The sequence below is a fragment of the Puma concolor genome, chromosome D1 (genome assembly GCF_028749965.1).
Source record: "Puma concolor isolate L17-30 chromosome D1, mPumCon1.1.hap2, whole genome shotgun sequence".
NCBI lineage: Eukaryota > Metazoa > Chordata > Mammalia > Carnivora > Felidae > Puma > Puma concolor.
In genome coordinates, this window is record NC_141676.1 from 53,344,510 (window position 1) to 53,359,197 (window position 14,688).

A 14,688-nucleotide genomic window follows, 5' to 3' on the forward strand; every position below is an offset into this window, starting at 1 on the left:
GCTAAGTGGCCACTGCTTTAGACCTCTACCTTAGCCTTTCTTTGGCTGTGTCCTTCCTATATATTGACATTTCCCCCTTGCTTCTTGGACTTCTTCCTCCAGGCACAGGCCCTTTGCACTTATAAACATGGACCTTGCCTGCAACCCCAGCCCTGCAACAAGGGTTTGTCTATAATAGGTGTCAATGCATATTTTGCAGATAAAATGATGTTAACTGTGGGCCTGAAGGGCCATTACCTTTCTCTGTTGTGCTCTGCATTGTTCTCCTGGCCCAATATCCAGTGTCAGCTGGATCTGCCCCCAAATATCTGTCTCACTTTTTCTAGCCATTGAAAGAAGGGTCTAATTATGGTGATGTGTGAGAAAAGTGAAAAGTCTCACCAACAAAATCTGAACTTTAACATTTATGGATTGGGGTATTAAGTCTGGTTTCCTACTCCTATGTTTTATTGAATAATTATGACACTTTTCACTATTAAAAATTTTATTTTAGGGGCGCCTGGGTGGCGCAGTCGGTTGAGCGTCCGACTTCAGCCAGGTCACGATCTCGCGGTCCGTGAGTTCGAGCCCCGCGTCGGGCTCTGGGCTGATGGCTCAGAGCCTGGAGCCTGTTTCCGATTCTGTGTCTCCCTCTCTCTCTGCCCCTCCCCCGTTCATGCTCTGTCTCTCTCTGTCCCAAAAATAAATAAAAAACGTGGAAAAAAAATTTATTTTAAATATATTTTATTAAAATAATAGGGCACGAAATAACGAATTAAAATACTAATATGGGGGCACCTGGGTGGCTTAGCCAGTTAAGCATCTGACTCTTGATCTCAGCTCAGGTCATGATCTCTCCGTTCATGATTTGGAGCCATGTGTTGGACTCTGCCCTGATGGCGTGGAGCCTGCTTGGGTTTCTCTCTCTCCTTTTCTCTCTGCTCCTACCCCACTTTCTCTCTCTCTCTCAGAATAAATAAACTTAAAAAAATGTTCCTACATAAGTACATGTAAATACTGATAATAAAAGTTTAAAGTCTTACAAAGTGTGATTATTATCATCTATCTTTTTATAAACCTTTGACACTAACATCTATTGCTTCCCCTAGCACTTAGATTCTTGCCTTATCATGAGTAAAGTCTTTATTTACATTTTTTCTTAGGTTCTGTTACTTCCAAGGCAAGCATAGCTCTATTTCAAATCTGTTGCTGCAGGATTCGAGGACTATGTGTTGTATAAAGCCAGTAGATTAGCCTTCTCTTATTTTACCCTCTCACACTGGTTTAGAAATGGTTTCTAAGCCATAAGCACTCATATAACGCAGCATCTTAGGACAAAGAAGTCATTATTCATCTTCTAAAACACTGGCTTCCTTTCCTCCGTGTGGAAAAACATAAAAAAGAGAAAAACACAGCCAAGAAGAAAGAATTTTGCTTAGCTCTTTCCCAAGAAGGATATGTTTTTCCTCAATTCATTTCTCTCATAGCCATTTTTCATTTGCTGTTTAAATCCATATGTCTTGTGCTACACTGATCCATATGGTATCTATTGGCACATGTAATGTGATAGTCCTGATTATCTACTAGCACCTGAAATGTGATAGTCCTGACTGAAATATGCTATAAATGTAAAGTACACACTCGATTTAGAAGATCTAGTGTACAAAAAAAAAGAACGAGATATATTTATTAAATTCTCATATTTATTAAGTTTTGAAATGATAGTATTTTAGACATATTGGATTCAACAAATAATTATTAAAATCCATTTAGTTTTTCTTTTTATATCTTAATGTGGCTTCTAAGATGTTTAAAATTAAGTATGTGTGTGTGGCTCACATTGGACAACATTGTTCTAGAAGAGATACTTATTAGTATCAATTATTTTAATGGGATAAAGCCATCGTTAATCTGTTCCCCTTGTTTATCAAATGGATCTGTCAATACTGCTTTGATGTGAGCCATAAACCTGTAAAAGCTGTGTATAAACACAATAAAGCAAAGCTTTCAAAACATTTTTTTCTCAAGTTTTTATTTAAATTCCAGTTAGTTAACACACAGTGTGATATTAGTTTCAGATGTAGAATTTAGAGATTCATTACTTACATACAACACCCAGTACTTAACAAAAATATATGTTTTAAATACAAAGATTTTATCAGTCTAATTTGGACACTGATGTAGCCCTTTTTATACATACAGTGCTCAAATTTTTTGAAAGCTGATAGGAGAGATCTGGTTTTGTTATGCAATGTGATTCTGGTAGAGATTAGTCCTGAAAGTTTTTGGTCCCTTAATGAGCAGATGTTAATATATGATAGTGTTTAAACTAGTAGACTTGTCATATTTCCTAAGAGATAGTAGCTTCAATTTACCTTAACGTATTATTTCTTCATATTTGTAAGACCTTTCTGTTGGTTATGCACACTTTCAACAAAGTCATTTTTCTTATGTTGAAATGGGTGAGAGAATGAGATATTGGGGAATTCTTTTTCAAGTAAGAAAGAAAAAAGTTATCTATGGTATGAACCTAATTAGATCTTGACATTCTTTTTTTACCTTTGATAAATATATTATTCCCAGTTAAAATGTTGATTGTATGCTTTTAACCATTGCTTCTTAATTATGTGAGTACATGTTTACTTTCCAAATAGTAGTTCATAGTGATAACCAGAAGCAGAGGAATGAAATACCAACTTGTTATTCATCACTGTGAGGCAGAGAACTAAAATAAATGAACAGACTTGTGCTGAATGAAAGCTTAAGTGGTCAAGGATGAATCCAGGTGCTTTCTGTGAAGGCTGAAAGACCTAGATTTGGGGGACAATTTTGGCATTAGATGGTTTAGAGATTTTCCTTTCATGGTATAAACAAGGACACTTACTTATAGGTTGCTACTGAGGCACAAAAGCTTATATTTAGAAAGGGTTTTCTAAAACAATTGTTCACTATTCTCAGGAGTAACTGATGAGTAACATGAAACACAATGAGACCACCTCATTTGTTTCCAAGAACCCATCCTTTTTTGGTAGCTGTTCAAGGCTTGTAATTCAGACTTTTAACTCTCTATCCAGTGCTTTCTTAAGTTTCCAGGTACCCTACTACCAGTAGGTACATTACCCCATTCCCCATTCTTTCCCATTGAGAATATATTCCTGGAACTCATATTTTATTCCTCCTAAGAAAACTTTGAGCTCCCAAAAGCCACATTTTTCTATATATTTTTGAGTTTTAATAGCTAACAGAATTCCCAGGACACAAAGTGTTCTTAGAAATTGTTCAGTTAATATGAAAAAAATGTTCAGATATTATATTTTTTATATTTATTATTACTGGATCATATACACAATCTTTGAAACCTTTAACTCATTAGTTAAACTATTTTTGCACACCCTAGATTGAACTAAACTGTGACACTCTGGATTGAAAAGATAAATGTGCAAAGCACAAATCCATTGAGGAGGAGAATTTAAGAGTCTCTTAACTATAATCGACCTCATTGATAATTGTTGCACAAATGAGAAATCCAGGACAAAAAAACCCTGTCCTCTTGCAATGCTCATTTAGAATGATCACCCAATTGCAGACCCAGTTAGAGAGAAGTAGCAACCTTCCATATTCAGGAGTGAAATTTCACTGCTATATCATTTTCTCCAATATGATCCCTTCTGTACAAATAAAAGTAAGAATCCATTACATGTTACACAACTCTACCCCCAAATAGCCACAGTTGTGTATTTAAGAATGTAAAGGCATGACATAATAACAGCTGTATATTCAGGAACATAAATTTCTCATTTTGGAACCTCCCCCAAGGAATCTCAGTATTTTGTCAATATGGGATAATATGTATGGGAAAAGGCAAAAGGGGCAAAAGATATTCCTAAAGGAGAAGTGAGAAAAGGGAAACTTAACAGTGAAGCTTAAGTTTTTAAAGAAGACACAATATTCAAGTTACCCATTTTGAGATTGCAATTCATAGATATGATTAAGCCCACTCACCCATTATTGATTCAAAACTCATTTTATGTGAGGAATGCAGAGATCCAATTGTCCTTATTACCACACTTTCTTCAGTAATCTCTGGATTCCTTGCTTGATCTCCTGGGTTCGCACCCCATACACAATGGGGTTGAGGGCTGAGAAAATGACATGGTGGAGGATGTTGAGCAAGACTGGCACATCAGGGGAGACTTTCTTCTTCACCACAAGAGTGAGCACGAAGACAAGAAGGATGGTGCTGAAGAAGAGGATAAGGATGAAGTGGGAACCACATGTGCTCAGGGCCTTGGTCACAGCACCCTCTGCCTTGAGTCTCAGCACAGCTCGCAGTATGAAGGTATAGGAGACAAAGATGAGGATGAGGTCAGATCCTAGCAGGGTCCATCCTATGACAAACTGGTAGAGGCGATTGATGGTGACATCATCACAGGAGAGCCTGGAGACAGACATATTGGCGCAGAGGCAGTTCTCAATGACATTTGTCCTACAATAATGGAGTCGGGATGATAGAATGGGGATAGGTACTGTTAAAATGCCATTCCTGGCCAAAATAAAGACAGCAGCCTTGGCTACAAATTGGTCAGTGATGATGGATGGGTACCTCAGTGGGTGGCAGATGGCTACATAGCGGTCATAGGCCATGACCATGAATGTGCAGGACTCCATGGAAAGGAAGCAGTTCATGATGTACATCTGGAGGAAGCAGGCATAGAAGCTGATGGACTTGAGGTCAAACCAAAAGACGGCCAGCACCTTGGGGATGACGGTGAGGCAGACAATGATGTCCAACAGGGAAAGGAGGCTGAGCAGGTAGTACAATGGCTCATGCAGAGATGCCTCCAGCCGGATGGTGATCAGGAGAACACTATTGGCCCCCATGGCTAAAAGAAAGAGGAGGCTGAGGGGCAGGGACAACCAGAATTTCCAGCTAGGGGACCTGGCAAAACAATTCAGGAGGAAGTCTGAAATCTCAGAGGAGATGGTGCCATTTTGGTGCGCTGTCATATTTTGTCATGTATTTCTATAGATTTCTTTTAGTGATCTGTAAAATTAAGATAAAAATTGGATACTGACTCAAGACACCTGGATTTAGAAAAATTTGCTTCACCTAGGTGAAATGCACAAGCCTCGGGTTATCCAGAGCCATGTGAATTCATCTGTTTATCTTTTGTGCCTTGCTACTTGGATGATTTTACCAGTGAACAGTATAGAGAACTGAGGTAATATGGTTTACTTATACATGCTTGATTCTTTCAAGGATGATTGTTAATAGAATTGTTGTATCTTTGCCAAAAGTAAAGAGAGGGACAAAATTACTTTAGAACCACTTTGTGACCAGTGAGTTGCTAAATTTGTTCTTACAAGTTTCTTCCTTTGGGTTTTGATTTTCTTTAATGGCCACATAGACTACTATATGATAATTTAACCATAACAATGTGTGCAGCTGAGTAGTTGAAACTGGCACAAATAGGGACTCAGGTGAATGTCCCTAGTTGTTCATGGCACCCCCATTCTGAGTTTTCAAATGGAGTTTAATTATATTTTAAAATGGTACCCTGAAAGTAACGTAGGATAATTTTCATTTTGTCTAAAAAGTGATTGTAATTAGGCTGGTATGGTCCTGCCAAATAACTGCCCCTCCCCTATACATGTTTATATTTGTAGGATTCTTAACTTTTGGAAGAAAGAGTCTTAAAAGGAGCCTAGGCAATAACACATAGGTATGAGAGAGTGATACCAGTCATGGAACAAGATGAAATTTGATTATTCTGATTGCAATAGTGTGAAGGTGATAAAGTCTACCTTTAAAGTTCTTTTATCCCCTTTATGTTTCTCTTTATATCTTCAATATAATAATCCATTTTTTCTTGTCTAGTAGTTCTATGCTTTGCCATGGTGGAGTGGCCACAAAGGCTGGGAGATACTGGAAGTTCAGGAGATTTCTGAAGATAAAAACCCATAGGAAAAAACATTGAGCCTTGAGTTTTGACCTAAGGTCCTTCTCCTGTCTTGAACGCTATGTTCATTGAACTCTGTCTTTCTGTCAAACTTCTCATAGGATTCATTCACATATAGGTTTGAGGCATAACTAATAGCACTAGCTCAGACCAGTCTTTGCCACAGTGACCCACAGCATGTACAATATCAGGCTGCTGAATTTAAAATATTACCCTAAACACCATTTTCATCATTTAGGTTTAGTCATTTGATCTTTGCTTACTATATTCTCTGATTCTACTCTCTACAGAATTGTTTCAACTAACCCTTGCAAGAGAGACACAAATCTTACCATCTCCAAGAAGTTTTCCTTCTTCAAGGGTGTCAGAGTATTCTTGGAACGAATTAGGGTTTCTTTGAATGCACAGAGGTAAAAGTCTTGAAATGGGCTTTGGAGAGTACAGCCACATGGAAGAAATGGCAATTCAGACATGAGTATCCATGGAGAAGTAAAGAGGAAGAAGTATGTTCTCTTTTTCTCCTGAAGTACTTTGGGATAATTGTGTCTAGCACCAGGATAGAATTTCTGAGGACAGCCTAGGAGGACTTTTTTTTATCTGTTCTTTCTACTTACTGACTCTTTCTCCTCTTTTCTCTGGAATGTTCCTACATATTCTTCATTCTACAATTGATTCAACAAGCATTGACCTACCCTAGAAGTAAAGCATCTGAGACCATGTATGTTTTTCTTCTCCTCTCTTTCAATCTTGGATTGCAATCAGAGCTAGCCAATGAAGCATGAGGGCTGAGGACCTACAGCTAATAACTACTGGTTCCAGGTAGAGACAGAATGAAGAAGCCAAGTGAGGTTGAAGGGCAATGACAAAAGCAGAGACCCTGCAGGGCAAACTTTTTCCCAGGCTGCTGGACAGGCCCCAGCATAGCACTATGGAAGCCCTGTTTGAAGAAGGGAAGGGTTTTTAGGGACCACCTAACTCCATAAACTCAGACAGAATTGTGAGACATCTCTCCCAAGTACTTTTTCAGACATCATTGATCTGAACAGTGACAGATACCTCTATGATCTGTGCATAATTTTCTGTTTGTGGCAGCAGTAGATTTTAGAAACTCTTTAGATTGAGCTGAAATCTGAGGAACTATCTTCTGACTCTCACTAACGCTCCAACTATGTCTGTGTCCTCAGTCCTGTAGTTGTACAGATTAAATTTAGTTCCTATGTCATGATTCAAGCATTTATGGACAGATTCTTTGCCCATAACTCCTAAATTTTCATATTCACAGATGAAAACCCAAAAATTTCTAATCTGAGCTCCAAATGATATGCTTTCCTGACCCCTTCCACTCATTAATCTCCTATGAAGAAATTCCTACTCTCTGCATAGCTGGCATCACCCAGGAAAAGATCCAAAGAAGCAAGAGGAGGGCAAAAGGAAAGGTCTCAGAGCACAGGTTATCACATGTACCTCCTGACCCGAGACTGGATGCAGTGTTTACTGCCCTATTTTCAGACTACTTCATCAATACTGACTCAGGAATGGAATGGAGCACAGATCTGGACAAAAGAGAAAGATCTCCTCTATGCTCTGGCTAATTTTGGTATAGCTGTGTCTCAGACACCCTCTACTCAGACTCACTTACAGAGCATGGAGCAGGGGTCTGGCTCCACTGATATTGGAGTTTCAGTTAGTTCCTGAAGTATCTGTGGATAGTTATAACTCCAGAGCCTTAGGGACTTTGCCCTCTTGGAACTTTCCATCCCTAATTCCTTGTGCCTAGAATGTCCTCCTGGGACAGACAGGCAGGCAGGTAGAAGAAGCAAATGATTTTATTTCTCTCTAAAAGGAAGGAGCTCTGGTAATCCAGCCCAACATGGACTGTGTTCTGTATGCAGTTAGTCTCCTGGGGGTAGAGGTCTTACATCAATCCATCCATGTTCACAGTATTTGCATGTGCACACTCAGTGCCCTCCATGGGTCCAATAAGCTCGCTCAGAAGTTCTCATGGGCTTCCAGAACACAATTTTTAGATAGGTACCCTCCAAACCATCTTAATGAATGTATTCATACTAACTTATCGTGACTTTTCTCATTGCATTATAATGATGAAAATGCAAGAGAAACCTGAAAACCATATTCCTGAGAAAATGCAGTATGTTTTTCAGAGAGAAAAGTCAATAGAAATGTTCCCTTTAGTGAGAAAAATTTAAGTAGGATGTATGTATAACTGTGTATTAGGAACCATGATTGTTCTTTTTTTTAACTTTCATTTTGAACTTCATGTGAATTTTTCATACTCTTCCATAATTGGAGCAAACATGATTGGTTTCTTTATTACATACTTATTTTCATTAGTTTTTTTTATTTGAGTGTAGTTGACAGATAAATTTCCACTAGTTTCGGATGTGTAACAATGTGTTTCGACAAGCCTATCCATTATGCTATGGTCACCACAAGTGTAGCTACAATCTGTCACCATACAGAGCTTTGACAGTACCATTGACTATATTCCCTATGATGTGTCATTGTCATCTGTCTCTTGAAAGCCCTTCTTTTGATTTATTTTTATTCTTTCTTCTGTGTATCTCAATATCGCTCTTATTTCTCTTTTCCCTCAGAAAGTAAAAACTCCGGGATTCTTAAAATACACCTAATTAATCTTAAGTATGCTTATTTAGCTACTTGTATGCTTAGGGGAGAAAAGGTTGGATGTTGAATTTATATAAATGTCATTGGGTTATAGATTGGATGTAAACACTAAATCTTAAACATCTGTCCATGCTTTTCTGTGTACACCCACTTCATTCTTTTTGACTGCTGTTCTATTTCCAATATGTGCATTTTTCCTTTTTATGGAAGTAGTCAACACCCAAGTGAACTATAATTGTACTAAAAATAATGTTGTTGTCAATTTCCTTGTACACCTTCTCTTATAGACCTAAAGTAGACAGATGTGGAGGATTTTTTCAGTTATAACATAAAAATATTTAATTTAACTAGGAATTACCAAATTTCTCTCCAAAGTATTTAAATATCTCAATAGAAATCCTAAATTTTCTTTATTTTACACATTCCTGACACCATTTGATGCTATTATCTTTTCTTTAAAAAAACTAGATGGATGTAATTCGTATCTTATTATATTTAATTAATTAATTAATTTATTTATTTATTTATTTATTTATTTTTATTTATATATGAAATTTATTGTCAACTTGGTTTCCATACAACACCCAGTGCTCATCCCAAAAGGTGCCCTCCTCAATACCCATCACCCACCCTCTCCTCCCTCCCACCCCCCATCAACCCTTAGTTTGTTCTCAGTTCTCAACAGTCTCTTATGCTTTGGCTCTCTCCCACTCTAACCTCTTTTTTTTTTTTTTCTTCCCCTCCCCCATGGGTTCCTGTTAAGTTTCTCAGGATCCACATAAGAGTGAAACCATATGGTATCTGTCTTTCTCTGTATGGCTTATTTCACTTAGCATCACACTCTCCAGTTCCATCCACGTTGCTACAAAAGGCCATATTTCATTTTTTTCTCATTGCCACGTAGTATTCCATTGTGTATATAAACCACAATTTCTTTATCCATTCATCAGTTGATGGACATTTAGGCTCTTTCCATAATTTGGCTATTGTTGAGAGTGCTGCTATGAACATTGGGGTACAAGTGCCCCTATGCATCAGTACTCCTGTGTCCCTTGGATAAATTCCTAGCAGTGCTATTGCTGGGTCATAGGGTAGGTCTATTTTTAATTTTCTGAGGAACCTCCACACTGCTTTCCAGAGCGGCTGCACCAATTTGATTTCCCACCAACAGTGCAAGAGGGTTCCCGTTTCTCCACATCCTCTCCAGCATCTATAGTCTCCTGATTTCTTCATTTTGGCCACTCTGACTGGCGTGAGGTGATACCTGAGTGTGGTTTTGATTTGTATTTCCCTGATAAGGAGCGACGCTGAACATCTTTTCATGTGCCTGTTGGCCATCCAGATGTCTTCTTTAGAGAAGTGTCTATTCATGTTTTCTGCCCATTTCTTCACTGGGTTATTTGCTTTTCGGGTGTGGAGTTTGGTGAGCTCTTTATAGATTTTGGATACTAGCCCTTTGTCCGATATGTCATTTGCAAATATCTTTTCCCATTCCGTTGGTTGCCTTTTAGTTTTGTTGGTTGTTTCCTTTGCTGTGCAGAAGCTTTTGATCTTCATAAGGTCCCAGTAATTCACTTTTGCTTTTAATTCCCTTGCCTTTGGGGATGTGTCGAGTAAGAGATTGCTACGGCTGAGGTCAGAGAGGTCTTTTCCTGCTTTCTCCTCTAAGGTTTTGATGGTTTCCTGTCTCACATTCAGGTCCTTTATCCATTTTGAGTTTATTTTTGTGAATGGTGTGAGAAAGTGGTCTAGTTTCAACCTTCTGCATGTTGCTGTCCAGTTCTCCCAGCACCATTTGTTAAAGAGACTGTCTTTTTTCCAATGGATGTTCTTTCCTGCTTTGTCAAAGATTAGTTGGCCATACGTTTGTGGGTCTAGTTCTGGGGTTTCTATTCTATTCCATTGGTCTATGTGTCTGTTTTTGTGCCAATACCATGCTGTCTTGATGATGACAGCTTTGTAGTAGAGGCTAAAGTCTGGGATTGTGATGCCTCCTGCTTTGGTCTTCTTCTTCAAAATTACTTTGGCTATTCGGGGCCTTTTGTGGTTCCATATGAATTTTAGGATTGCTTGTTCTAGTTTCGAGAAGAATGCTGGTGCAATTTTGATTGGGATTGCATTGAATGTGTAGATAGCTTTGGGTAGTATTGACATTTTGACAATATTTATTCTTCCAATCCATGAGCAGGGAATGTCTTTCCATTTCTTTAAATCTTCTTCAATTACCTTCATAAGCTTTCTATAGTTTTCAGCATACAGATCCTTTACATCTTTGGTTAGATTTATTCCTAGGTATTTTATGCTTCTTGGTGCAATTGGGAATGGGATCAGTTTCTTTATTTGTCTTTCTGTTGCTTCATTGTTAGTGTATAAGAATGCAACTGATTTCTGTACATTGATTTTGTATCCTGCAACTTTGCTGAATTCATGTATCAGTTCTAGCCGACTTTTGGTGGAGTCTATCGGATTTTCCATGTATAATATCATGTCATCTGCAAAAAGCAAAAGCTTGACTTCATCTTTGCCAATTTTGATGTCTTTGATTTCCTTTTGTTGTCTGATTGCTGATGCTAGAACTTCCAGCACTATGTTAAACAACAGCGGTGAGAGTGGGCATCCCTGTCGTGTTCCTGATCTCAGGGAAAAAGCTCTCAGTTTTTCCCCGTTGAGGATGATGTTAGCTGTGGGCTTTTCATAAATGGCTTTTATGATCTTTAAGTATGTTCCTTCTATCCCGACTTTCTCAAGGGTTTTTATTAAGAAAGGGTGCTGGATTTTGTCAAAGGCCTTTTCTGCATCGATTGACAGGATCATATGGTTTTTCTCTTTTTTTTTTGTTAATGTGATGTATCACGTTGATTGATTTGCGAATGTTGAACCAGCCCTGCATCCCAGGAATGAATCCCACTTGATCATGGTGAATAATTCTTTTTATATGCCGTTGAATTCGATTTGCTAGTATCTTATTGAGAATTTTTGCATCCATATTCATCAGGGATATTGGCCTGTAGTTCTCTTTTTTTACTGGGTCTCTGTCTGGTTTAGGAATCAACGTAATACTGGCTTCATAGAATGAGTCTGGAAGTTTTCCTTCCCTTTCTATTTCTTGGAATAGCTTGAGAAGGATAGGTATTATCTCTGCTTTAAACGTCTGGTAGAACTCCCCTGGGAAGCCATCTGGTCCTGGACTCTTATTTGTTGGGAGATTTTTGATAACCGATTCAATTTCTTCGCTGGTGATGGGTCTGTTCAAGCTTTCTATTTCCTCCTGATTGAGTTTTGGAAGAGTGTGGGTGTTCAGGAATTTGTCCATTTCTTCCAGGTTGTCCAATTTGTTGGCATATAATTTTTCATAGTATTCCCTGATAATTGTTTGTATCTCTGAGAGATTGGTTGTAATAATTCCGTTTTCATTCATGATTTTATCTATTTGGGTCATCTCCCTTTTCTTTTTGAGAAGCCTGGCTAGAGGTTTGTCAATTTTGTTTATTTTTTCAAAAAACCAACTCTTGGTTTCGTTGATCTGCTCTACAGTTTTTTTAGATTCTATATTGTTTATTTCTGCTCTGATCTTTATTATTTCTCTTCTTCTGCTGGGTTTAGGCTGCCTTTGCTGTTCTGCTTCTATTTCCTTTAGGTGTGCTGTTAGATTTTGTCTTTGGGATTTTTCTTGTTTCTTGAGATAGGCCTGGATTGCAATGTATTTTCCTCTCAGGACTGCCTTCGCTGCGTCCCAAAGCGTTTGGATTGTTGTATTTTCATTTTCGTTTGTTTCCATATATTTTTAAATTTCTTCTCTAATTGCCTGGTTGACCCACTCATTCGTTAGTAGGGTGTTCTTTAACCTCCATGCTTTTGGAGGTTTTCCAGACTTTTTCCTGTGGTTGATTTCAAGCTTCATAGCATTGTGGTCTGAAAGTATGCATGGTATGATTTCAATTCTTGTAAACTTATGAAGGGCTGTTTTGTGACCCAGTATATGATCTATCTTGGAGAATGTTCCATGTGCACTCGAGAAGAAAGTATATTCTGTTGCTTTGGGATGCAGAGTTCTAAATATATCTGTCACGTCCATCTGATCCAATGTCTCATTCAGGGCCCTTGTTTCTTTATTGACCGTGTGTCTAGATGATCTATCCATTTCTGTAAGTGGGGTGTTAAAGTCCCCTGCAATGACCACATTCTTCTCAATAAGGTTGCTTATGTTTACGAGTAATTGTTTTATATATTAGGGGGCTCCGGTATTCGGCGCATAGACATTTATAATTGTTAGCTCTTCCTGATGGATAGACCCTGTCACTATTATATAATGTCCTTCTTCATCTCTTGTTACAGCCTTTAATTTAAAGTCTAGTTTGTCTGATAGAAGTATGGCTACTCCAGCTTTCTTTTGGCTTCCAGTAGCATGATAAATAGTTCTCCATCCCCTCACTCTCAATCTAAAGGTGTCCTCAGGTCTAAAATGAGTCTCTTGTAGACTGCAAATAGATGGGTCTTGTTTTTTTATCCATTCTGATACCGTATGTCTTTTGGTTGGTGCATTTAATCCATTTACATTCAGTGTTATTATAGAAAGATATGGGTTTAGAGTCATTGTGATGTCTGTATGTTTTATGCTTGTAGTGATGTCTCTGGTACTTTGTCTCACAGGGTCCCCCTTAGGATCTCTTGTAGGGCTGGTTTAGTGGTGACAAATTCCTTCAGTTTTTGTTTGTTTGGGAAGACCTTTATCTCTCCTTCTATTCTAAATGACAGACTTGCTGGATAAAGGATTCTCGGCTGCATATTTTTTCTGTCTAGCACACTGAAAATCTCGTGCCAATTCTTTCTGGCCTGCCAAGTTTCAAAAGAGAGATCAGTCACGAGTCTTATAGGTCTCCCTTTATATGTGAGGGCACGTTTGCCCCTTGCTGCTTTCAGAATTTTCTCTTTATCCTTGTATTTTGCCAGTTTCACTATGATATGTCGTGCAGAAGATCGATTCAAGTTACGTCTGAAGGGAGTTCTCTGTGCCTCTTGGATTTCAATGCCTTTTTCCTTCCCCACTTCAGGGAAGTTCTCAGCTATTATTTCTTCAAGTACCCTTTCAGCACCTTTCCCTCTCTCTTCCTCCTCTGGGATACCAATTATGCGTATATTATTTCTTTTTAGTGTATCACTTAGTTCTCTAATTTCCCCCCATACTCCTGGATTTTTTTATCTGTCTTTCTCTCAGCTTTCTCTTTTTCCATAACTTTATCTTCTAGTTCACCTATTCTCTCCTCTGCCTCTTCAATCCGAGCCGTGGTGGTTTCCATTTTGTTATGCATTTCGTTTAAAGCGTTTTTCAGCTCCTCGTGACTGTTCCTTAGTCCCTTGATCTCTGCAGCAAGAGATTCTCTGCTGTCAGCTATACTGTTTTCAAGCCCAGCGATTAATTTTATGACTATTATTCTAAATTCACTTTCTGTTATATTATTTATATCCTTTTTGATCAGCTCATTAGCTGTTGTTATTTCCTGGAGATTCTTCTGAGGGGAATTCTTCCGCTTGGTCATTTTGGATAGTCCCTGGCGTGGTGAGGACCTGCAGGGCACTTCCCCTGTGCTGTGGTGTATAACTGGAGTTGGTGGGCGGAGCCGCAGTCAGACCTGATGTCTGCCCCCAGCCCACCGCTGTGTCCACAGTCAGACTGGTGTGTGCCTTCTCTTCCCCTCTCCTAGGGGCAGGATTCACTGTGGGGTGGGGTGGCCTGTCTGGGCTACTTGCACACTGCCAGGCTTGTGATGCTGGGGATCTGGCGTCTTAGCTGGGGTGGGTAGGCAAGGTGCACAGGGGCAGGAGGGGCAGGCTTAGCTTGCTTCTCCTTAGGTGATCCACTTCAGGAGGGGCCCTGTGGCAGCAGGAGGGAGTCAGATCCGCTGCCGGAGGTTTGGCTCCGCAGAAGCGCAGAGTTGGGTGTGTGCGCGGAGCGAGCAAGTTCCCTGGCAGGAACTGGTTCTCTTTGGGATTTTGGCTGGGGGATGGGCGGGGGAGATGGCGCTGGCGAGCGCCTTTGTTCCCCACCAAACTGAGCTCTGTCGTCAGGGGGCTCAGCAGCGCTCCTTCCCTTTGTCCTCCAGCC

At 39.2% G+C, this 14,688-nt stretch overlaps 2 protein-coding genes across 3 annotated transcripts in view; one reads left to right on the forward strand and one right to left on the reverse strand.

The window, feature by feature from the left end:
• The window catches only part of LOC147576692 (olfactory receptor 52L1), a 455,531-nt gene that overhangs the window by 235,729 nt on the left and 205,114 nt on the right, over positions 1 to 14,688 (forward strand). The gene's annotated exons all lie outside the window — the stretch shown is intronic.
• Positions 3,979 to 4,986, reverse strand: LOC112865259 (olfactory receptor 56A3-like). The gene has a single exon (XM_025928296.2). It carries the CDS (start codon positions 4,984 to 4,986, stop codon positions 4,039 to 4,041), a length of 948 nt encoding a protein of 315 aa, XP_025784081.1. The 3' UTR covers positions 3,979 to 4,038.